This window comes from Neurospora tetraspora (genome assembly GCF_033439725.1).
Source record: "Neurospora tetraspora strain CBS 560.94 chromosome Unknown B0H65scaffold_2, whole genome shotgun sequence".
NCBI lineage: Eukaryota > Fungi > Ascomycota > Sordariomycetes > Sordariales > Sordariaceae > Neurospora > Neurospora tetraspora.
The window spans coordinates 2,827,054-2,847,150 of record NW_026944384.1 but is presented as its reverse complement, the minus strand read 5'-3'; the positions used below and the strand labels follow the sequence as shown (position 1 = coordinate 2,847,150).

Here is a 20,097-nt window from a genome sequence, read left to right as displayed (position 1 = left end):
AGTGACCATAACATATGGAACACCAGTTCAACACCGACAGAGTACATGAGAGGACCGTATTAATTTATTCTAGGGAGCCAATATCAAGCCTCTGGCCTTAGTGTTTCTCGATACCGACTTTGCAGGATAAGACGCGGCTGGGTTAATAAGGATAAATGGGCCACTCAATCAATTGCCGGACCACCACCTCGGATCTTACTTGCTAGTTCATATGCAGGTGTATAGTGTAATATAAGTTCATTAGGCTCTCGTTGTTCCCAGCATTTTCCTTGATCGGTTCTAGAAGTGTTTGGTTCGATTTGTGTTCGCCTTCCCTTGGGTGTTGAATTCTGTACTTTGCAACGTTGTACTGGATTAGAAAAATACCCAGACACGCAACATGATGTAGATTAGCAATTTGAAGAACCACACGCCAACACAGAAATGATGTTGATATTCTTTTTCTTTAATTCTGTGGTTCAACCTACAAGAGAATCTGCCGTTACAATGTTTTCCTACTAGAACACATTCACCATATGGCAAACCACAACGAACCCATTCCATCATTTTACTGCTTAAACCTCTCTATCCGTTCGAGTAGGTACTCGTCAAGGCTATTGTAAACACCCATTCATTCCCCTCCCTTGTAACATGATCCATGCAACAAAAAGCCCCCCGATAAACAACATCAGGCATTTAAAAACAAACTAATCCGTACACATTCCCATAGTGACAGACACGAGGACACCATGCTAATGACATACGACCATAGGCGCTGGGCCAAAACTCGGGATCCCGTCCGCTCTCCTCTAGATAAGCCAGTGACCGCCAGGCTAGTAGTCGGTTCGGTGACGACGGGTGAAGAACCTGGTGTTGTATGTTTTTTTTTTTTTTTTTGTGTCTTTTGACATTTGATCTGCATGTAGGTGTTGTCTCGGACATGAAAAGATGTTTAAGTGGATTTTGTGCACATATGAATTTTCACAAGAGGCAACGTAAGGGTCAGTACCAGTTGATGGCTTAGGAATATTTTGATAAGCACTGAGGTTTTATGGAGCATGGAACTTTTTATCACCACATATCACCTTGAAGCCTCTTTTTGGGTCCTCGTGGCATATAGTGTTTCTTGAACAGAGTGCGTATGTCATATCATATGTCGCCATGTTGGTAGTAGTGGTGATAACAACTCTTTCGTTGTTGCTCTTCAAACCCTTCCATAACTGCTGCCTCTTTTTTCTATGTACTAATCTCGCATCGTATCCCAATGCCCAACCCCTAAATAAGACTGCGTAACCGGGTATTGTCCCTCTTGTCCATCGGGATATATCTCTCCGCCAGCACCTCCTGCACGCTCTTCTTCATGACATCCTCCCTCTTGGTATACCTCTCCTGCAACGCCTTGTCAATCTCCGACACATGTAACAGTTTCCGGTCCGCCGCGGCCTCGAATTTCTCCTCGGCGAGACGAACCGCCGCCTTGCCCATGCCCACCGCCTCCTCCACCTTCTCGATGCCGTGGCGGCCCTTCTCCACCGCCTTATCCACAGCGCTGTTCACCACGCCTCTGACCACCTCAGCATCATGCCTGATCTCCTCGGCGACCCTATGCCCCACTCCCTTAACCACCTGCATCTCCTCCTTCGCTTCCCGGCTCCACAACCTCGCCGTCTCGGCCGCCCGCCTCCTCATCTCCTCCGACGTGACGCGCGCCTCCCTAGCCATAATCTTGCCCGTCTCCTTGCCCTCCTCGGCAGCATACCTCATCCTTTCCGCCGCAATCCTAGCCGCCTCCCTCGCCTTCTCCGCAGCATACTCGCTGCGATCGATCGTGAAGCCAAACAGACTGGCAACAGCGTCCTCGGCTTTTTCGCGGACTGACGACCAGTCCGTGGTCTGCGCCCACCGCACCGCGTTCTCGATTTCGTGGTTCCACTTGTCCTTGACGGACTCGACGAAGCGGTGGCGCTCGCGCTCGACGAGCTCGGAGCGAGGGGGAGGGAAGTAGGCTAGGTCCTCATCGTTGACGGGGTAGCGCGTGCGCAGGTTGGTTGGGAGGGTGTCGCGGGCGAGCGTGTTGACGAAGCGGGTCTGCGCGCGCAGGAGGTCGGATTGGTGGGTGCGGTTTTGCTGGTGGGCGGCGATGGCGAGGTAGGTGAGGCCGAGGGTGAGGGTTGCGCCGCCGGTCTGGTTTTGGGAAGTCGGTTAGTTAGGTATAGTTGTTTAATTGGGGAGAGAGAGAACATACGACGCCGGCTACGAAACCCATTGTTGCGACTGACGTGGGGTGACGACGGTGGGCTTGGGCTCTTGTAGGGACGGGACTTGGTGAGATCTACTCTAGAGTCTAGGTAGTGTCGCAATAGAGACAGACCTAAAGGTCTTGACTCAACCGAACGAAGGGTGGTTGATTGAGGGTTGAAAGAACGTGGGAGATCAGACAATTGGGAAGAAAGGGTGACGTAGTTGGGAATTGGGACGAAAGAATGGCGTGAACATTTAGGCGGCCCTGGGCTGTTAGCGAATCCCGCTGCGGGACGTGGTGCCACTGTCCGGTTGCGGGATCCGGAGGTGCTGTGGATCTCCTTGGCGCTGTTGATCCAGCACTTTTAGGCGGGCCACTAGCGGACCTTACGGCTGTAGACCCGCGGTAGATTCGCGGTAGCGGGCGGACAAGGACCCCAAAAGCACAGGCCCAGGGCCGAGAAAATTTCGGGTCCCGCACCGCAAAAGCTCCGCCCGACGTCGGGTTGTCCGGCATCCGCGCTACAGCGACCCAGTCCACTGTCAGGAACCCTGCCAATCGAGTGGGTGCCGTTGCCCGCGCCGAGCCCGAATCTTGAACTTTGACAATTCGAGATCCTCTTTCTCCGTCTTCCGGCAGCCGCACCGACCGACCTACCGACCGACTGCACGACGACCGACCCGTCCGCCCACCAGGAACTCCACACGACCTCCCCGTCCTGCGGCTACGCTTTTCCCGGACCGAGGGCCAACCCACCGGGACTTAGACAACTCGAGGTCGTACCAAAACAACACAGACACAATGGCCGGCGCCCACGTCAAGTACAGGCACTTGAGCCGTAGCTCTGCGCATCGCCAGGCTTTGCTGCGCAACCTCGTCACCTCGCTCATCAAGAACGAGACCATCCACACCACCTATCCCAAGGCCAAGGAGGCCCAGCGCCTGGCCGAGAAGCTCATCACCCTCTCCAAGCGCGACACCGAGACAGCCCGGCGTAGTGCCCAGGGTATTCTCTACGTATGTTTCGCATTCTAGTTTCTCTCGTCATATAAAAAAGCACAACAGCTAACCTGTGTCCCATGCTGCTGGTGCTTAGACCCCCGACCAGCTCCTCCCCAAACTCTTCGGCGAGATCCGCGAGCGCTACGCCAACCGGCCAGGAGGCTACACGCGCGTGCTGCGCACCGAGCCCAAGGACCAGTACTCGCAAGCGCCCTCGGCCATCCTCGAGCTCGTCGATGGGCCCAAGGACATGCGCTTCGCCATGACGGCGGCGACCGTGGCGCGCGACCGCGAGCAAAAGACCGAGCACACCGACCTCACCAGGAAGAACATGGAGAAGGTCACGCGCTTCCGCAAGGACGGCATGCGCTCGTTCGAGGATATGGTCGCTAAGCTCAGGGATATGAAGTTCACCGCGGGCGCGATAAATCCTAAGGAGTGGAAGAAGCTTGATCGTTAAGCGGTCGCCAGGTTGCATAGTGGAAACGGGTTGGAAGAAGGAAGGGGATGGAGGGCTTGGTTTCCCCTCAAGAGAGAGGCAGGTGTGCGTGAATAGCTGGAAAAGGCTTCATCACCTGCCGCCTTCTTTGAGGTCATGGGAAGGGAAAGGGGCTTGATCTCCGCTCTCGTTGTGGTCCGGGGTAGACGTTATATGTGTGAAGGAGCTTTTACTAGCCAGCCTGCACACTAACCAGACCACCCTCGCTGTTGAGTCAGCAAGGGAAAGGGGAAACCAAAGTGTACAAATATCACAAGACAGGAAGCAAAAAAGAGTGTAATTTTACAAGGTATGGGATACACTTGGCTTACACAAAATGGAACTTGGGAAACAGGCAAATCATACGCCCCTTTCATGGACTGGTGACTTTCAGAATGTTGTTTTTATTGCTCACTATGTACAGTAGTAGGTATTCTATCTCGACAACTATGCAGCAAACTTTTCATCCCATGCAAACCCAGTAGTTAGTTCCCTTGACATTTTTATTATCCGACGCCTTTTATACATACCATTCAACCGCGACTCTTACACAAAGTCAAAAGTATCACCCTGCTCCGTAATCATCTTACCCGCCCTCTTCGTGCCCACGATCCTCTCCAGCTTCATGATATCATACTTGCTAAACATGACCTTGACATGTCCCTGCCCGTGCTCCAGCATCAGCGCCTGCTCGCTCTTCTGCAGATACCCGCCCGCAATCTCCCTGTAAAAAATCGGGTTATCCGGCAAGCCATAAAAGATGACGCGCTTGACGCCCTTGATCGCGTACCGCCTAAAGTGGTGGGCGCGCTCCGTGTACAGCAGCACGCGGTGGCGGCCCGTCAGGAAATGCGAGCGCGCGCGCGACGCCTCGGGCGTGTCGGCGTACTCGGAGATGTTGCCGAACGTGACGCTCTCGACGGCCGGGTTGTTGGCAAAGTAGTTGCGCACGCGCACAAAGTCGAGGTACGACGGGATGAAGATGAGCGTGCCCGCCGCGTCCTTGGCGGCCCGCTTGACCAGCGTCGGCACGATGGCCTTGGTGAAGTAGGCGAAGCGGGCGTCCGGGTCGGCGGCGATGGAGGCCGCGTCGAACCGGCTGAAGGTCTGGCGCGTCTTGACGCCCAGGTACTGGATCACGCCGGGGTACTCGGCTTGCAGCCGGGCCTTGCCGGCCCAGTTGTGGCAGTGGAGACGCTGCAGCTCGGCGAGCTCGGGCGTGTTGAAGGCGCTGAAGATGACGGTTTGACGGAAGTACTTGGCTTGGTCGTCGAGGTACCAGGGCCGCACGCGGGAGAAGTCGCAGCCGTGGGCGTCGCGGGGTTGGAGGTTGAGGTGCTCGAAGATGAACTCGACGTGCTCCCAGTTCTGCATGAGCAGGGCGTCGGCCTGGTCGACGATGACGAGCTCGATGGACGAGAGGAAGTCGTAGTCGAGCTTCTTCTTCTCTTCCTCGGAGCCGATGGCCATGCGCAGACCGAGAGGGGAGGCGAAGATGATGTCCGAGTTGTAGAACTGCGAGAAGTATTTGATGGTCTTGCGAGTGAACTTCATACCGAGACGGAACATGTCGTCGTCGCTGCCGGAGAAGAGGTCACGGAAGTCTTCGGGCTTGTCGTCGGAGAACTTGGTGGACTTGTCGACGTAGCCATCGTCGAAACGCTTGCGGTGTTCTTGTTGCTCAGGAGCGGCGACCTTGCAGATCATTTCGACCATCTTGACGCACGACTGTCGGGTAGGCAGGATCATCAAGACCTTGGGGCGGACGAAGCCCTGGTCTCTGAGCTCAAGGCTGTCGTCTCTTTGCAGCTTGGTGTTGTTCTTGATCACACGGTCACGAGTCCTGGGGATCAAGTCAGCTCCCTGTTCCCGTTTTTCATGCTCCTGTCAGACTTACTTGAAGACATGGTTGAGCGCGTGAAGACACGCCATCCGCCTTATGCTGTCAGACGATGCCACTGTCCGGTTGCAGTAAAGCATGTCTTGGTAGTTGAAGAGGAGAGGGGCTACTGCCTTCTCGGCCTCGTCGAACTCGGTGTGCTTAGCCATCGATTCGGCAAGTCGTTGCTTGAGCTTGAGGTCGGCAACTCCAGAAATGGAATGGGGAAGTTTCCGCTCAGTTGAGTCGCCTGTCTCGGGGGTGTTGTAGTATATCCTGTTGGAGTTCTGTGCTATCCTGTTGGTCCTCCACTTGTTCGCCTGAATAGCCTTTATCCTCGCCTGGAATGTCGCCTCGTCTGGGGCCGCAAAGTGCGTTTCGAATGGGTCTGAGTTGTCGAGGTCGTCATCTTCGTCGAACAAGTCCTCTAGTGGTGCATCCTGGGGATCTTCCTCTGGCTCATCAACCGCATCCACGTCTTCCTTCACTTTTTCGTCGTCTTCGCCGGCGCTGTCATCGTCGTCTTCCGTCTTGGTGGCCTTGTTTGGCCCTTCCTCCTCTGGGTGATCCAACTTTCTCTTCTTTGACTTGGTTGCACTCTGGAAGCTCTTCAGGAGACTCATATATGGCTGACCAGATTGAGCGTCCTCCTCCTCCTCTTCCTCCTCTTCTGACTCCTCAATCTCCTCCTCGGAAACGTTGGACTCATCTTCAGAAATGTCCTCCTCCTCATCTCCCCTGTTTCAGTTAGTAAAATTTTCACCTTTTTCTTCAGTCATGAAATTTCCTTACTCTTCGTCCTTGTCGGCAAGTCGTGCGTCGTTGAACTTGAATGGGCGAGGGCCGACACCTCCTCTGGCACCACCCCTTGAACTTCCCCTACCCCGGCCTCTCGAAGCACCTCTAGCGCCTCCCCTGGAGCCTCCTCCCCTAGAGCCTCCTCCCCTGGAACCTCCTCCTCTAGAACCTCCTCCTCTGGAACCTCCTCTGCCTCTGAAACCTCCTCCGCCACCTCTTCCACGACCTCCACCTCCTCCTCCACGGTCACCGCCGCGACCTCTGAATGCCATATTGGTGGAGTGAAAAATTTCTCAAATTTTGAGATTTGAGGTTGGTGAGATGAAAATCGGTAATGAATGTGAAATCAAATTCAACGGGGGTCGAAAAAACGATACGGAAATTGTATTCAGCCTTGTCAGCGGGCCAAGAAGAAAAAGTCCAAAAGTCCAATGGAATCTTGAAGGAAAGGCTTGGCAGCGAGCAGCCTTGTAACGCCACCCCCCTTGACCCTTGCGAAGAAGAACAATCTGAAGTCAAGCTGAACGCCAAGAGTGGGACCGGCTTATCTTATCTTAGCGCGCACAACCCAAAGGTCCCGCATTGAGCTGCAAAACCAAAAATTCGAGCAGAGGCCCGCCTGCTGGTCCCCATATTTTGCGAAAGCTGGATGGAGCAAGGCGAGAGGCGGCATCAAAGAATGGATCGTGACTGCGAACAGTGACCCGACTGCCTGCCTGCCACCGAGACTCTCGAGTGCCATTGACCCCCAGTAAAAAAGTGCAAAGTGACTTCCACTTCTGTCGTGCCCACCAAGCCCACCCCCCCGGCCAACCGCTAGCCTCTTCTCTCTCACCCCGAACCCGAAAGCAGCGTCTGCTGTCTACATTTTCAAAGAGCCCCATAATCTCAACCTCGACGGCTGCTCCCCTCCTCCTCGAACTCCTGCTTCCTCTATCAACCACCACCACACCCCTCCACCACCTCACACTCAACTACAGCCCCAGCCCGTCGTCAAAATGGCTGTCGATCAGGAGTCTTTCGTCCATCTCTCGCGCCCCCTTGCGCCCAACGTGCTCGGCTTCGGTGTTAGCAATGCCCCGCTTACCGTCAACATCCAGCCTCAGGTACGTCAACAGCACCAATTTCTATACTACAGTCTATATCTGCCCCTCCACTCCTAATTTACCTAGTCCCCTACCTTGATGTCCCTTTGCGCATGTCAAGCCTACCTACCTATATCCCCTCTACTACCCCGCCATCACCACCACCACTACCACCACTACCATGGCCCAAGACCATACAACACCTAGCTGACATGTAGCCCTTCGCTTTCCTCACCAACTAGGCTGTCTTCTCCATCATCGACCATGCCGTCAGACGGGACGACCGCGACACCCAGTCGACACGGGTGATTGGTGCCCTCGTGGGTGTCCGCAGCGAGGACGGCAGCGAGGTCGAAGTGCGCTCCACCTTCGCCATCCCCCACACCGAGAACGAGGACCAGGTCGAGGTGGACGTCGAGTACCAGAAGAACATGCTGGCCCTGACCCTCAAGGCCAGCCCGCGCGAGACCCTGCTGGGTTGGTACACCACCTCGCACGAGCTCAACAGCTTCAGCGCCCTGATCCAGAACTTCTTCGCCTCCCCCGAGACCGGCACCTTCCCCCACCCGGCCGTCCACCTGACCATCGGCACCGAGGCCGGCGCGCCCATCGAGACCAAGACGTACATCTCCGCTCCCGTGGCCGTCAGCCCCGAGCGCGCCGCCGAGTCGTGCCTCTTCATCGAGGTGCCCCACAAGCTCCTCTTCACCGACGCCGAGCGCGGCGCTCTTGGCTCCGTCGCCGCCGCCGCCGACGCCGAGTCGCGCTCCGCCCCCGTCGTCTCCGACATTGAGAACCTCGCCCAGGCCCTCGAGACCGTCTCGGACCTGCTCGAGCGCGTTTCCGGCTTCGTCGGCGAGGTGCTCGACGAGGAGCGCGACGGCAACCACGCGCTCGGCCAGTACCTCATGAACGCCCTTTCCCTGGCTCCCAAGGTGTCCAACCTGGCCATCGAGAACGACTTCAACAACCACATCCAGGACGTCCTCATGGTCTCGTACCTCGCCAACACGATCCGCACCCAGATCGAGCTGTCCCAGCGCCTGGCCACTGCCAAGCTCGACGAGGGCAAGGAGGGCGGCGAGAAGAAGGATGGTGAGGGCGCCGAGGGCGACAAGAAGAGCGACGGCCAGCGTGGCCAAAGGGGCCAGGGCGGCAAGCGTGGCGGTCGCGGCGGTGGTGCTGGTGGCCGCGGTGGCCGCGAGCCCAGGGAGCCCAGGGAGCCCAGGGAACCTGTGGAGTAAAGAGAACGAGTTGTGGAAAGAAAGGGAGAGAGAAGAAAAAATGGAAAGAGGAGAATGAAACTCGTTCCAATTTTTTTATCTTTTTAATGAAAGGCCACTACACACAACCAGGCAGGGGAAAAGAAAGGTTCACACACAACAAAAGGATCCAATTTCTCTTACATGAGTCGTCCCTTTTGCGCGCGTTTGATTCAAGTCATCAGCCGTTTCTAGAAGAGAAAGCGGGCTCCCCCATCATTCTATTTACTACTCGACCTGTGCGGACTGGAGTTGTCGTCTCGTCTGTCTGCTGTCTATACCCTGCTGTTTCGCTACAGCATTATGAAGCGCGCGCGCGGTCTCGGTCGTCGGTTACTTTGGAGAGAGAGGGAGAGGGAGAGAAGGGTAAAAAGGAGGGAGAGAGAGAGAGGGGGGGTGCGGGACGTCTTTGGTTGGGTCTCAAACAATTATGGCGTTCATAGGAATACTACTACTAGAGCCTTCTAACTCGGTCAGGTCAGCAGCATGATGAATTGATTTGGGAATTTTCTGTTTAAAAACAACAATCTATTCGATGCCTTGATCTCCCGAGTCGCCCGTGCCATGCGATTTCGAAAACATAAATGCGGATGAGTTTTTCATTAGTTCCGACCTTTCACCTTTTTGTAGAACCTAGGTTGAGAACCGACTGTGAGTGGATTTGAGTCTTGCGCTATGCTGCCTGCCGTTCCTGAGTGTCCCTTACTTTTCCTTCCTTCGACTCCTAAACAACCTTCCGTCTCTTTTTCTCCTTCCTGTCTTATGCACAGTAACATTAGGAGAGATCCATGTCAACAACAGTTAGTAACAGTTACATGCATTCACAATGCTCCCTCGCTCCTCCTTCTTTTGCCACTGTTCCATTCTCTTCTTCTTCATTTGCCATGGCTGAGGCCATCATGCCCCATATGTTAGCTGCCACCTTGCCCTTGGCCATATTCTCTTCCGCTGGCCCTACATAGGAGGTTTCTGTGGCAACGAGGCAGGGTTGCCATATGTTGGGAGATGGCTGTAGCCTTGCGGCCCCGATGGTCCGGTCGGCGGTAGTGGACCGCCTGCAACCTTGCTGTGGACGATGTGGGGAGATGCGTTGGGGGGCATAGCATGATGCTGGGGTGGTACGTGGTGATACGGTCCCATCGAGTTGTTCGATCCTTGCCTCGACATGGCGTAGCCCATCGGACCGGGACCGTAGCCTGCCTGTGGCGGTGGCGGCATGGGTTGTTGATAACCACCGTAGTTCATGTGAGCCGGCAAAAACTGAGGGCTGCTATGGTTCGAGCTTGCATACGGACCCGGCGGCGGTTGCATCGGGAGCATGGCGTTTCCGGGCAAAAAGGATTGCGTCTTGGGGTTGAGCGCCTGCCGGTTGTAGCTGCCGGGAATTGGGTGTTGGCTTTTAGGGTCGTGGGGGTTGGCATTCGCTGGGAGTTGTCCGTAGGCATACGGAATTCCTCCTGGGGAGGGACTCGATCGAGACGAATAGCCGGGCCCGGGCTGGTTGAAGCCTTGCTGTGGCGGCCCCCATGCCGGCTGCGATACACTGGGCATGGGAGGAGTATATGGCGGAGCAACTTGGGGTTGGGAAGGTTGGTAACGTTGTTGCTGTTGCACTGGTACTGCAGGCTGGGGGACAGAGGGGGCGGGATACTGATGGTGAGTTAGAAGGGGTGGATCTTGACGCCGACTTTGAAGATGAACTTACGTTTGCCATTGCGCCATATTGAGGAGCAAATCCGTTGCTTGGAACCATTTGCGGATACGTTTGATTCTGCGCATACGCTTGATTTTGCGGATACGCTTGATTCTGCGTATACGCTTGATTTTGCGGATACGCCTGGTTGGGCGCATACGTCGGGACCGCAGTTGGGTATGGTGCTTGATACTGGACGTTATATGGGACGTTGTTGATGGGGTAGGCCTGAGGTGCCGGTCCCCATGTTGACTGCTGGGGGCCTCCATAATAGACAACGTATTGAGACCGAGAGTCAAAACTTTCTGAATCATCACGACGTTGCTTATTGGCCTTCTTCTTGCCATTGGGCTTGTCCTTGGCGGATACCGAGCTCGCCCGAGAAACACCATTAGAGGTTTCACCGTCTACACTTCGTTAGTCTTATTCCCCGTATCTAGGGGGATTCCACAAGACATACCTTGGCCCGAAGCATCAGATTCCTTCATGTTTCCGAAGATTCGCTGCCTCGCCCGGTTATACGCCTCTTCCCGCTCTTCCCTAGTCATTCTTTCCTTGCTAGTCGCAGCCTTATCTTTGGGGTCACTGCCAGCTTCTGAGGTCGGCTTTGATGGATTTGCGCTAGAAGGAGCAAATTCACCGTCCTCACCACGTCGCATAATCTTCCTTGGTATCACAGCAGGAGCCGGAGAGCTGGTGTTAGAGGTCGACGGCGCAATGGTGGATAGTGGCGGAGGAATTCTGCAAAAAGGAGTTCTGTATATGCGAACTGCGCCCGAGACCGCCTCATATGAATGGGTCATATGATAGTAGTCCGCAAGCTTATGTGTCAACATTCTCCAAAACGTGTTGTTTGGTGGAAAATCCATGAATGGTTCCCTACAAAGACACGGCGTTAGCGACGCAAAGACTTGACGGATGTGAGGAATAATCAACATACTTTGAATTTTCCACAAACTCAATGACTTGTTGTTCCATCTTCAAGAGGCTGAACCGATCTTTCTCTGATCGCATGGCCTCTAAGAGCTTTTCATCCGGATGCTGACTTAGGAATCCACCATTTGCCGTCAAGCCATCAGGGGCGCCTGGGCCGGTTGCCAGTGGCAGTTCAGTCTCCGCCGCTGGCTGTTTGTCGGATATGCCACTCTGAGGCGTAGCAAGGCCTAGTTGACCCTGATTGCCGGCCATAGCATGTGTAGTGATGGCCCGTGGGGGCATATCTCCAATTTGGATGCGGTGGATACGAGCCGCAACCTCGGAGCCCATTCGTGAGCCGTTGAAGTAGGATCCACGGATGGAGAAGGCGTCGTCGTCCTCAGTGGCAGCCTTCATGCTGGCACTGTCGTCTGGACGCAACGACTCCTTCTCATCCAATGCGTTAAAGGTAGTCCCAGAAGTGATGCTCTTGCCATCCAAGCTTGGTGGCTTTGTGCCGAGCTCGGAGCTAGAGTCAGCCCTCGAATTATCGTCCGAAGGTGTCTGGCTGATCACGACCTTGTTGGGCGTCGATATAGAGCTGGCCAACGGAACGTCGATAGAGACATCTGATGTCTTGGTCCCGAGCTTCAAATCTCTGAGTCCGTCGACGATATTGTCCTGGGAAGCTTTTCCCTCGTCGCCAGTCCTTTCCGCAGACTGGGATGGGTGTACATCACTCTGGATCGAGACAGAGGCAGAGCCAGATGTTGTGGTCGCTGGCGCAGTAGCGGCGGGGGCCACCATGATCGGGACCGCAACCTTATCTCGGGCGGTCACCGGTGCGTTTGCTTTCGTAGCAGTTGCCATGGTAGCTGAGTCTTTGGATGCCGACGCAGCTGCAACCTGGATAGCACAAGTCAGACACAGTCTTTGAGGCGCAACGCTGGGACCAAGGTGAAGAAAGCCCACGTACCTTTGCGAAAGAGAGTTTGACGTCGTTGCCCATGGATTGGAACGTCGCCATGGCTTTTGCGGTGTAAGGGATGGCAGTGCGGATGTTACAAAGAGTCGCGCAAGCAGCCGAGAGTGCCTCTATGTATGTATGTTTGTCCGGTGAAGAGCAGAGCGGGTCGAAAGAGAGAACGCGCTCGGCAGGTCAGATCCGGTAGAGGAATTCGATGATGTAGCTTTTTGATGGGACGAAATCCAGGTGAATCAAGAAACGAAACGGATCAAAGCGGCGCAAAGCGAAAGAAGAGTGCCGGTGATCATTGTATTCGGGAGTGTTGTCTATTGTCCGCTGTGAATGCGCAAATGCTGAAGCCAGTGCCAAAGTCGAATCCTGGACCTCCTCTGCCTTGTTGCTTGTGTCGTGCCTCTTTTTTTGTCTTTGCTTTCTTTCCGCCTGGGGCCTGTCGGGTTGGGGTTCCAGTTGCAGGTACAATGAAAAGGCTGAAATCCAAAATCGCGGGCCGGGAAGTGGAAGCGGACTAAAGTCGACGACGCCCTAACTCCCAGAAAACAGCAAAGTTGTCTGGAAAGGGTGCCGCCACGGTTGGGCGGATGGACCTTTGGTGGTTGATGGGGAAGAGGAGGGGTGTGGTGTTGTTTCCCGTTTGTGTGGGTTTGGTTTGTGAGATAAAGTGGTAAAGTCGATTAAAAGTGGTGGTTGCCCGAAGTAATCCATCGCCGGGAGCCTCCTCCTCTGGTAGCCGTGGGTCGGTCTGCATGTTGCAGGTACGGGTAGGGGACCGCCTGCCGTGGGCCACACCGTGGGCCTGTTGGCCTGGTTTCTAGCGGTGTCAAAATCCAATCCTCCATTCCGCGGGAGCAAACGTGCTGTGTGTGTACCTTCGACCTCAGGACCCTTACGATACGGTACCTTACCTTGAATACTCCACCCATCTGGCATAAATTCGACGGCGTTCCTGAGCATAGGAGCTCTACCGCTAGATATTCACAAAAACAAAGCATAGCAGTTTAAAGAGGGTTGACGGGCAGTATGACAAGATGAGGGGAATGAACGGGAGGGAACTGTTTGGGAGGGGCTCAATGGTATCTTGGCTGCAAACATAGACATGACTTGTGGCCATGATTTCATGATTTGAAGTTTACGTTACGAAGCCGGCAGAGACGGACACTCCGAATTTCAACCATACTTCAAAAACATGACAACACGAGAACTCGAAGATAGATTGTCTCACACAGAGAGCTGTCTTTTATCCCCTTCATTTTAGGTCTGCGTTGAAGGGATTGGAGGACACGGAGCGGCCCCCAAAAAAGCAAACCAGTGCCAGATGCTCCCATCATCACTGCCCGCCTCGGTGCACTGTGCCGCAACGGAATGCTTCATCTTGGCAACGTCACGTGCTCCTACTTGTCGCTCGACAACACAACGAACTTGGTGCTTGGACCTCTCAACTGTCAATTTCACCGCCGACACCTTGTATCCAACCCACCAATCAACCTTCGAATCTCATTCACCACTGGAACTTATCACCAAGTTCAACTTAGCCAGACACTATCAACTAACGCCATCCTCAATCATCAAAACCATCAAGAAGCGGCTTCACGTCTTGAATCGACCACTTCACTCAAGTTTGACCGAAATCATTTAACAAGCAACGACCTCTAAATCGAACGGCACCCCGACCTGGTTGGCGCTGCATTCACTTCAGAACCGTTGTAATTTCAAGAAACGGGAGGTGGACGAGGATAGTTCACCTTAATTTTGCATAAAGCTTCAATTTCCAGGGGCTAGCCACATTCCAACAACCCTTCGAGTTATCGCCATGTATCGAGGACGCAATATACCGTCCAAGTCAACTCCGTCAGCCGTCCAATGCCAGAAATGCCTAAAGAGAGATAAGTGTTCCCTCTACTTCAATAACACATGTATAACACGCAGCTGACATTCCTAGAACGCCACTATTCGTACGAGTGTAAAGCCTCAGCTGCGGAACGGCCCTATATCCCGAGGCCGTCGCGCACCCAGCAGCTCTTTAACCCCAAGCTGTTGCCCAAGCTTACTAGTGCCGTGCCGCCTCAGGACAAGAAAGGCGTGGCCGACGAGATTCTAGCCCAGAGGGAGGCTGAGCGAGCCAAGAAGAAGGAGCTCGAAAGGGATGACGAGTCGCCATCCAGATATGTGAGCCCAAGGAGAAGCAGAAGCAGATCAGCTTCGGTCGATTCGGTATCGACCATCTCCACACGATCCCCATCCCCAAGGCCTTCTCGCCATTCTAGGTCACCCCCACGGAGAGCGCATGCCCAAGACTTTTTTGAGCCGCCGCCCAAGGCGCCTTCGGCTCGCCAACGCTCAGTCGACTCTCGGGATCGGTATTCTAGCCGCAGGTCAGAGAGCCCCGTCAAACACTCATCGCGGAAAGGATCACCGCCTCCTCGCCGTCGTTCCCCGTCGCCCCGCCGTGAGCGCGGACGTGAACGCGGGCGTGGCTCCGGGAGGGCAAGGCCATCCAGGCGCGACTATTCCGTTTCCGAGTCCAGGTCCAGGTCACCAGTCCGCTCACCGGTTAGGCGGGATAGCAAGGGAGAGAACCACAGGGCAGGAGGATACTACCGGGACAGGGCGTCGCCGCAACGACCTCCAAAGCGTGAACCGTCTCCCCCGCCACCGCCGCGCGAGCGGAGTCTCAGCCCTTTCAGCAAGAGATTAGCGTTGACACAGTCTATGAATATGGGTAGATAGGATTTGCGGTGTTGGGTATCAAAGTAAAGATAGCATACTTTCTCTGTAAAACAAAATCATGACAGTTTCCTCCCTCTTGAGCTCTGGGAGCACATCTCGTCCTGGCCCTCGTCTTCGTCCTCGTTCTTTTTCGTCCTGTCGGCCCTCTCGGTTTCCCATCTTATTTTGACTTTGAATCTCAACCTGCGTCAAGTTCCAAACTCCTCACGCCGCCAACTCGGCCTCCTCCAACTCCCTCTCCCTCCTCTCCTCCTCCGCTTCCTCCCTCTCCCTCAACTTCATCCCCTCCACCAGCGCCGTGCCCTCCAGCATACCGGCCTCCTCCTCCTCCTCTTTACCGCCCACCGTCTTATCCTCCACGGCCGCCTTCTTCTTCGCCGCCAGCCGCTCCCTCACCATGCGCGCAATCGCATTGTCCGTCCGCACGTTCAGCACCTCCATCTTCTGGTTCAGCTCCCGCTTCAGGTCCCAGTTGGGCTTCTTGGGCTGCAGCTTGAACAGGTCGATGCCCTTATTTTCTTGGGCTGCTTGCGCGTCCAAAGCCGCCTGCCGCTGCGCTTCCTCCTCGATGTCGGCTGCTTGCTCTTCTAGTGTCGGCTTCTCGAGCGTCAGCGTGGGAGGCGCTTCGAAGCCGAGTTTGGGGCCGCGCGTTTCGAAGTCGAAGTTGCGCCCGGAGAGGTGGAGGCGGGCTACGTCGGTTGTTGGGGCGCCGTCGTTGGAGTCGGCTGTGGGTTCTTGCTGGTTGTCGTTATTGTTGTTGTTGTTGTTGTTGTTGTTGTTGGTTTGGGAATCATGATGGGACTCTTCGTCGTCGAAGGAGGCCGGCTCGGGTTCTTTGCGCTTCAAGGTCTTGAGCTTGGCTAGACGGGCCTTGCGGTCGTCGGCGGCGGCTGAGAGGGTCGCGTGGGATGACATTATTGGGCTGGGTTATTTTTATATGTATTATTGTCGAGGTGTTGTGTTGCGTTTTTGCAACTCGGATCTTGAAGAGAATACGCTGGACTGGACTGTTGTGACTTGCTGGGATGCCGTCAGTGGATGGAGTGAGGTTCTGAAGCTGTGGATCTCAGGCAGTGGGACGCGCTCCGCGTGGGGTTCCCGGGGACGCTGTTAAGCACGGACCTCGCTAAAGCTTAGCGCCTGCCGTCCCGTTATACCCCTGACGTTATAGCGCGGTACATAACAAGCGCATAGCGCGAGATAGATCGTCCAGTCACCCGCGCATTTTATCACCGAATTGCTATCCCGTCAAAAATTTGGAAGTGCAACATGGATTTATCCCAAACGTCATAAGCGACACTCGACGACATCGCAACCTGACTCTGGTAGTCGAACCCCAAAACCACGCACGACACATAATGCCATCCTACGCTCCGTCATAAGACATCGTTTCTACCTACGGCACTGGGAACCATGCAACAGACGCCATTCATTTGCCGGTCATGTCTCTCCAACATCCGACGACAAGGCGACCCGCTTCAGCTCCGGCTTCCCCTCCGTCCCCGGCCGCTCATGCGTCCAGCCAGCTCTCTCGCGCCCTCGCCGCACGCCCAACACTCATCTGATAGCCATGCGACCGGACCCGATCAGTTCCCGGTGCCCTCGAGCCAGACGAACCCAGGTACCAAGTCGGGCGGAAAGAAGCGCACATCCTCGAAACAACCCAGACCATTGAAAGGATGGGCCAACAAGTGGAAAAAGGACCGAAGCGTCATTTGGAAAAACGTCAGCAAGAGCGCCTATCAAAGCAGCATATTAGAGTATTCCCGTTGGAAGCACAAGTTCAGCCATATATGGAACAGGAGAGACTTGGATAAGAAACGGAGGGACAGATACCGAGACATCGCCCTGCAGTCAGGGCGCCCTGAGCTTTACATAATACAGGATCTACTCTGCCAGAGGGATGTCAACCACATGCGGCAAGCCTGGCAGCTCATACCCGAGGAGAGTCGAGCAAAGCTCTGGCGCCCGGTTATGCTCAACACTCTCCGTTGGTTCCCCGACCAAGCCCCCGACATCTTCCGGGCCATCTTTGCACAAGACGGATCGAACTTCTACACTGTCGTCGACAGTTTTCTCTACATGACCGACTATCTACAGAGGCTACAAGAGCCTTTACAGTCGGAATACGGGAGGGCCGTTGCTGGGGCCTTGCTTCATTGCTACCACAACACTTCGAAGCGCTACATCTGCCTACGACAAAATACCATCTACCATATTCTTAGGCACGCAACGACGGAGCAGGTCTACGAGCTACTCATGGCCATCAAAGAATACCGGCAGCCATTACATGTCAACACGAAGCAACATTTTGTATGGTACTTGGCAAAGGAGCCAAAATACAAGCCGGCGGCTGCTGATCTACTGCGTGAGATGATTCGGGATGGACAGCTGGATGTCAACGGGCTGCATTGCGCCGCTCTGGCTACCGCCATCCTGACCTTTCCAAAGATCACAGCGGGAAGTAAAGAGAACGACGAGAGCCTCCCAACGCTCCGCTCGCAACTAAACCAAGAGCTTCTGGACTTCGGACTTCAGCCCAACATCATCCACTACACAACTATTGTCAGGAACCTTTGCGATAACAACGAACTGGGAACTGTGTGGCAGGTCTACGACCTGATGACCAGTCAGGGAGTCCAGCCAGATCTCATTTTCTATTCCCAGCTGTTGCACGGAGCTACGCTAGCAAATGACCACCCGAGTTTCCGCCGCATACTCGAGCTTTTGCCAGGTGAAGCGTCACAAGATCCCGTCATCATCAACGGTATCCTCACCTTTATTCATACTACAACGGTCTGGGAGCTCCGAAAGCGGAAGATGAAGCCACCAGTTCCCATTCCAAGCTTCGAGTACATGTTCAAGACGTACTCCAAGCTATTCGACCTTGGTCCTTTGCAAGCCCTGTTGAATATCGACCTACAAAACTACACCGCAGAAATCCACCAGCGAGAACTCGATGGAATGGCCCCTTCATGGGCCGGCTGGCAGAGTATGCGATCGCTCAGGAACACCCTGACCCTCATACCCGAACTCGAGGCCGAAGCCCGTATCCAACCAGGCAACGACACGCTCAACATCATGGTGACCTCCTTCATCCGCAACTTCTCCCAGCCCTACAGTCTGATCGAGTTCTACTCCAACTTCCGCAACCGGCTCAAGCAGGGCGACCCGACCATCCTCGCCTTCGTCGCCTCCAAGGGCACCCAGATCCACGACACCGTCATCAAGGCCATCCTCGAATGGCAAGGCACCAACATGGCCCTCGTCGCCCTCGACATCGTCAGCGACATGCTCAAGGACGCCGCCGCTTCCCGCGCGCTCTTCGACGCCGACCCGCACAAACCCGACCTGGAACCCCGCCACCCGGCCCCGAGCGTCTACACCTGGTCCGTCCTACTGCACGGCTTCATGCACCGGCGCGAGCACCGCGAGCAGGGCGATCGCATCTTCAAGATGATGCGCGACCACGGCGTCCAGGCCAACCGCGTGACTTGGAACACCCTGATTGCCGGCCACGCCCGGCTGCAGGCCGTGGGCAAGACGGCGTCGGCGCTGCAGCGCATGGAGGCTGCGGCATATAAGCCTGATCGGTTCACGTTGAGGGCATTCGGATACTTGCTCAATCGCGAGGCTGCATTGCAGATGATGCAGAGGTTGGACGATAAGAAGAAGAGGAGGCAGGCGGCGTTTGTGGCCAAGTTGGCGGAGGCGGCGGCCAGGGACGAGAACTCTGAGGAGATACCGGAGGTGCCTGACTGGATTGCCGCGCAGGATGAGTATAGGATGATGGAGGAGCAGTTGAGGGATATTAGCCAGAGTGTCGTGGTTGAAGAGTCGCTGGCTGAAGGGGGAGAGGAGCGGAAGGTGGTCAAGGCGGCCGAGGAGGACTGGGAGGAGACGGCGGGGGAGATTGAAGGGTTGGAAGCGTACAGGGCAAGAAATGTTGCGAGTGCATAAGTAACATGTGATGCATGACTCGGTTACGGGCATGTATATGTACAACTAGGTGTCGGCAGCATGTACGACTTGCAGATGTGGGAGTCGGAGGTCGGAGTTGTACAACATATTTTGGAAACACATGACACGAATAACAGTATGTACATATCGGTTTCGCTCTCCTCAAAACTTGCCCAACTACCCTGAAATTCCGCAGTACTCGGCTTCCAGATGACGCAGAAAACACAATCTCATGTCGGGAAGCTCGGAATCGCTTTCAGGTAGGGTTATTAGCTGTACTCTGTAGGGTTTGGTACACACAGAGCAGCGTACATATGCCAACCAAACTGACGGTAACTTCGTGATGCAAGATTCTTAAGAGTGTCTTGTGAGTCTAGCACTAAAGCCTAGATACATGAATGCTTGAAGTGCTCTAGACTATGATATTGCCTCCTTGACGATTCGGCCACAGGGGCCTGCCAGAACTCCAATAGCCACTTTCGCTGTTCGGGTGTTATCCCGTCCTCCGAGCATTGCTCTTCACCGGAACAACGAGCGAAGAAGCATCCATCCCACTCGAACAGTATTTGCCGTCCATTGAAGGACTAGCACTGCCCGTCTACGACCAAATCAGCCGAGAGGGAGGTACCTCTACATATATAATCTCCCCAACCCGAAAAAAAAGAAGAAAGAAAAAGCCTACATACACTAGGGAATGACAACCTGCTCTACAACAACATGATACCTATCACCCCCAGATGATTCGGCCGCAGGGGCCCGCCGGATTCCTCCAATAGCCACTTCGCTGTCCAAGTGACATCCCGTCCTCCCAAGCACTGCTCTCCATCCGAGCAACAATCGAAAAAGCAAGTTCCACCCAAACAACTACCTCGTGCCCATTGAAGGACTAGCACTGCCCGTCTACGACCAAATCAGCCGTGAGGAAGATATGGACACAGTGTAAAAGTAAAATCAAAAAGTGCCTACAAAGGCCGAAAGATATAATCCCAACACCGAATAAAGCATACGCTAGATAAATAAACAAACAAATTGCTTTTGAAGATGATACTGTACCTATCACTCTGGATGATTTGGGCGCAGGGACAGCCTAGG

At 54.7% G+C, this 20,097-nt stretch overlaps 8 protein-coding genes across 8 annotated transcripts; 4 read left to right on the top strand and 4 right to left on the bottom strand.

Moving 5' to 3' along the window:
* Positions 1–1,090: 1,090 nt before the first annotated feature.
* On the bottom strand, positions 1,091–2,645 carry B0H65DRAFT_487964 (uncharacterized protein). The gene is made up of 2 exons (XM_062827708.1): positions 2,225–2,645; positions 1,091–2,163 (listed from the first exon to the last, which is right to left on the bottom strand). The coding sequence occupies exons 1-2, from the start codon at positions 2,243–2,245 to the stop codon at positions 1,255–1,257; spliced, it is 930 nt and encodes a 309-aa protein (XP_062684340.1). The 5' UTR covers positions 2,246–2,645; the 3' UTR covers positions 1,091–1,254.
* Positions 2,646–4,088, top strand: B0H65DRAFT_518925 (ribosomal protein L17). The gene is made up of 2 exons (XM_062828710.1): positions 2,646–3,238; positions 3,318–4,088. The coding sequence occupies exons 1-2, from the start codon at positions 3,023–3,025 to the stop codon at positions 3,681–3,683; spliced, it is 582 nt and encodes a 193-aa protein (XP_062684339.1). The 5' UTR covers positions 2,646–3,022; the 3' UTR covers positions 3,684–4,088.
* B0H65DRAFT_456775 (uncharacterized protein) lies at positions 4,089–6,862 on the bottom strand. The gene is made up of 3 exons (XM_062826319.1): positions 6,373–6,862; positions 5,599–6,318; positions 4,089–5,544 (listed from the first exon to the last, which is right to left on the bottom strand). Exons 1-3 carry the CDS (start codon positions 6,648–6,650, stop codon positions 4,248–4,250), a joined length of 2,295 nt encoding a protein of 764 aa, XP_062684338.1. The 5' UTR covers positions 6,651–6,862; the 3' UTR covers positions 4,089–4,247.
* Positions 6,863–7,248: 386 nt separating this feature from the next.
* On the top strand, positions 7,249–8,868 carry B0H65DRAFT_106905 (uncharacterized protein). The gene is made up of 2 exons (XM_062820499.1): positions 7,249–7,484; positions 7,706–8,868. Exons 1-2 carry the CDS (start codon positions 7,377–7,379, stop codon positions 8,705–8,707), a joined length of 1,110 nt encoding a protein of 369 aa, XP_062684337.1. The 5' UTR covers positions 7,249–7,376; the 3' UTR covers positions 8,708–8,868.
* Positions 8,869–9,590: 722 nt separating this feature from the next.
* Positions 9,591–12,601, bottom strand: B0H65DRAFT_106920 (uncharacterized protein). Its single transcript, XM_062820501.1, has 5 exons — positions 12,310–12,601; positions 11,359–12,239; positions 10,879–11,297; positions 10,431–10,825; positions 9,591–10,375 (listed from the first exon to the last, which is right to left on the bottom strand). The coding sequence occupies exons 1-5, from the start codon at positions 12,358–12,360 to the stop codon at positions 9,680–9,682; spliced, it is 2,442 nt and encodes an 813-aa protein (XP_062684336.1). The 5' UTR covers positions 12,361–12,601; the 3' UTR covers positions 9,591–9,679.
* Positions 12,602–14,041: 1,440 nt separating this feature from the next.
* Positions 14,042–15,147, top strand: B0H65DRAFT_106913 (zinc knuckle-domain-containing protein). Its single transcript, XM_062820500.1, has 2 exons — positions 14,042–14,201; positions 14,261–15,147. Exons 1-2 carry the CDS (start codon positions 14,129–14,131, stop codon positions 15,043–15,045), a joined length of 858 nt encoding a protein of 285 aa, XP_062684335.1. The 5' UTR covers positions 14,042–14,128; the 3' UTR covers positions 15,046–15,147.
* Positions 15,132–16,098, bottom strand: B0H65DRAFT_106937 (cwf18 pre-mRNA splicing factor-domain-containing protein). The gene has a single exon (XM_062820502.1). The coding sequence runs from the start codon at positions 15,958–15,960 to the stop codon at positions 15,250–15,252; it is 711 nt and encodes a 236-aa protein (XP_062684334.1). The 5' UTR covers positions 15,961–16,098; the 3' UTR covers positions 15,132–15,249.
* A 178-nt stretch (positions 16,099–16,276) lies between these two features.
* B0H65DRAFT_456769 (uncharacterized protein) lies at positions 16,277–19,341 on the top strand. The gene has a single exon (XM_062826318.1). The coding sequence runs from the start codon at positions 16,459–16,461 to the stop codon at positions 19,003–19,005; it is 2,547 nt and encodes an 848-aa protein (XP_062684333.1). The 5' UTR covers positions 16,277–16,458; the 3' UTR covers positions 19,006–19,341.
* The last annotated feature ends 756 nt before the right edge of the window (positions 19,342–20,097 follow it).

Coding starts and splice junctions, on each gene's coding strand:
- B0H65DRAFT_456775 (XM_062826319.1), bottom strand. CDS start 6,650: ATGGCATTCAGAGGTCGCGGCGGTGACCGTGGAGGAGGAGGTGGAGGT. Junction 6,319..6,372: donor CTTGCCGACAAGGACGAAGA/GTAAGGAAATTT, acceptor TAACTGAAACAG/GGGAGATGAGGAGGAGGACA. Junction 5,545..5,598: donor GCGCTCAACCATGTCTTCAA/GTAAGTCTGACA, acceptor CTTGATCCCCAG/GACTCGTGACCGTGTGATCA.
- B0H65DRAFT_106937 (XM_062820502.1), bottom strand. CDS start 15,960: ATGTCATCCCACGCGACCCTCTCAGCCGCCGCCGACGACCGCAAGGCC.
- B0H65DRAFT_518925 (XM_062828710.1), top strand. CDS start 3,023: ATGGCCGGCGCCCACGTCAAGTACAGGCACTTGAGCCGTAGCTCTGCG. Junction 3,239..3,317: donor GTGCCCAGGGTATTCTCTAC/GTATGTTTCGCA, acceptor GCTGGTGCTTAG/ACCCCCGACCAGCTCCTCCC.
- B0H65DRAFT_106920 (XM_062820501.1), bottom strand. CDS start 12,360: ATGGCGACGTTCCAATCCATGGGCAACGACGTCAAACTCTCTTTCGCA. Junction 11,298..11,358: donor GAGTTTGTGGAAAATTCAAA/GTATGTTGATTA, acceptor GTGTCTTTGTAG/GGAACCATTCATGGATTTTC. Junction 10,826..10,878: donor ATCTGATGCTTCGGGCCAAG/GTATGTCTTGTG, acceptor AACGAAGTGTAG/ACGGTGAAACCTCTAATGGT.
- B0H65DRAFT_106905 (XM_062820499.1), top strand. CDS start 7,377: ATGGCTGTCGATCAGGAGTCTTTCGTCCATCTCTCGCGCCCCCTTGCG. Junction 7,485..7,705: donor CCGTCAACATCCAGCCTCAG/GTACGTCAACAG, acceptor CTCACCAACTAG/GCTGTCTTCTCCATCATCGA.
- B0H65DRAFT_487964 (XM_062827708.1), bottom strand. CDS start 2,245: ATGGGTTTCGTAGCCGGCGTC. Junction 2,164..2,224: donor TGGGTTTCGTAGCCGGCGTC/GTATGTTCTCTC, acceptor TCCCAAAACCAG/ACCGGCGGCGCAACCCTCAC.
- B0H65DRAFT_106913 (XM_062820500.1), top strand. CDS start 14,129: ATGTATCGAGGACGCAATATACCGTCCAAGTCAACTCCGTCAGCCGTC. Junction 14,202..14,260: donor CCAGAAATGCCTAAAGAGAG/ATAAGTGTTCCC, acceptor CATTCCTAGAAC/GCCACTATTCGTACGAGTGT.
- B0H65DRAFT_456769 (XM_062826318.1), top strand. CDS start 16,459: ATGCAACAGACGCCATTCATTTGCCGGTCATGTCTCTCCAACATCCGA.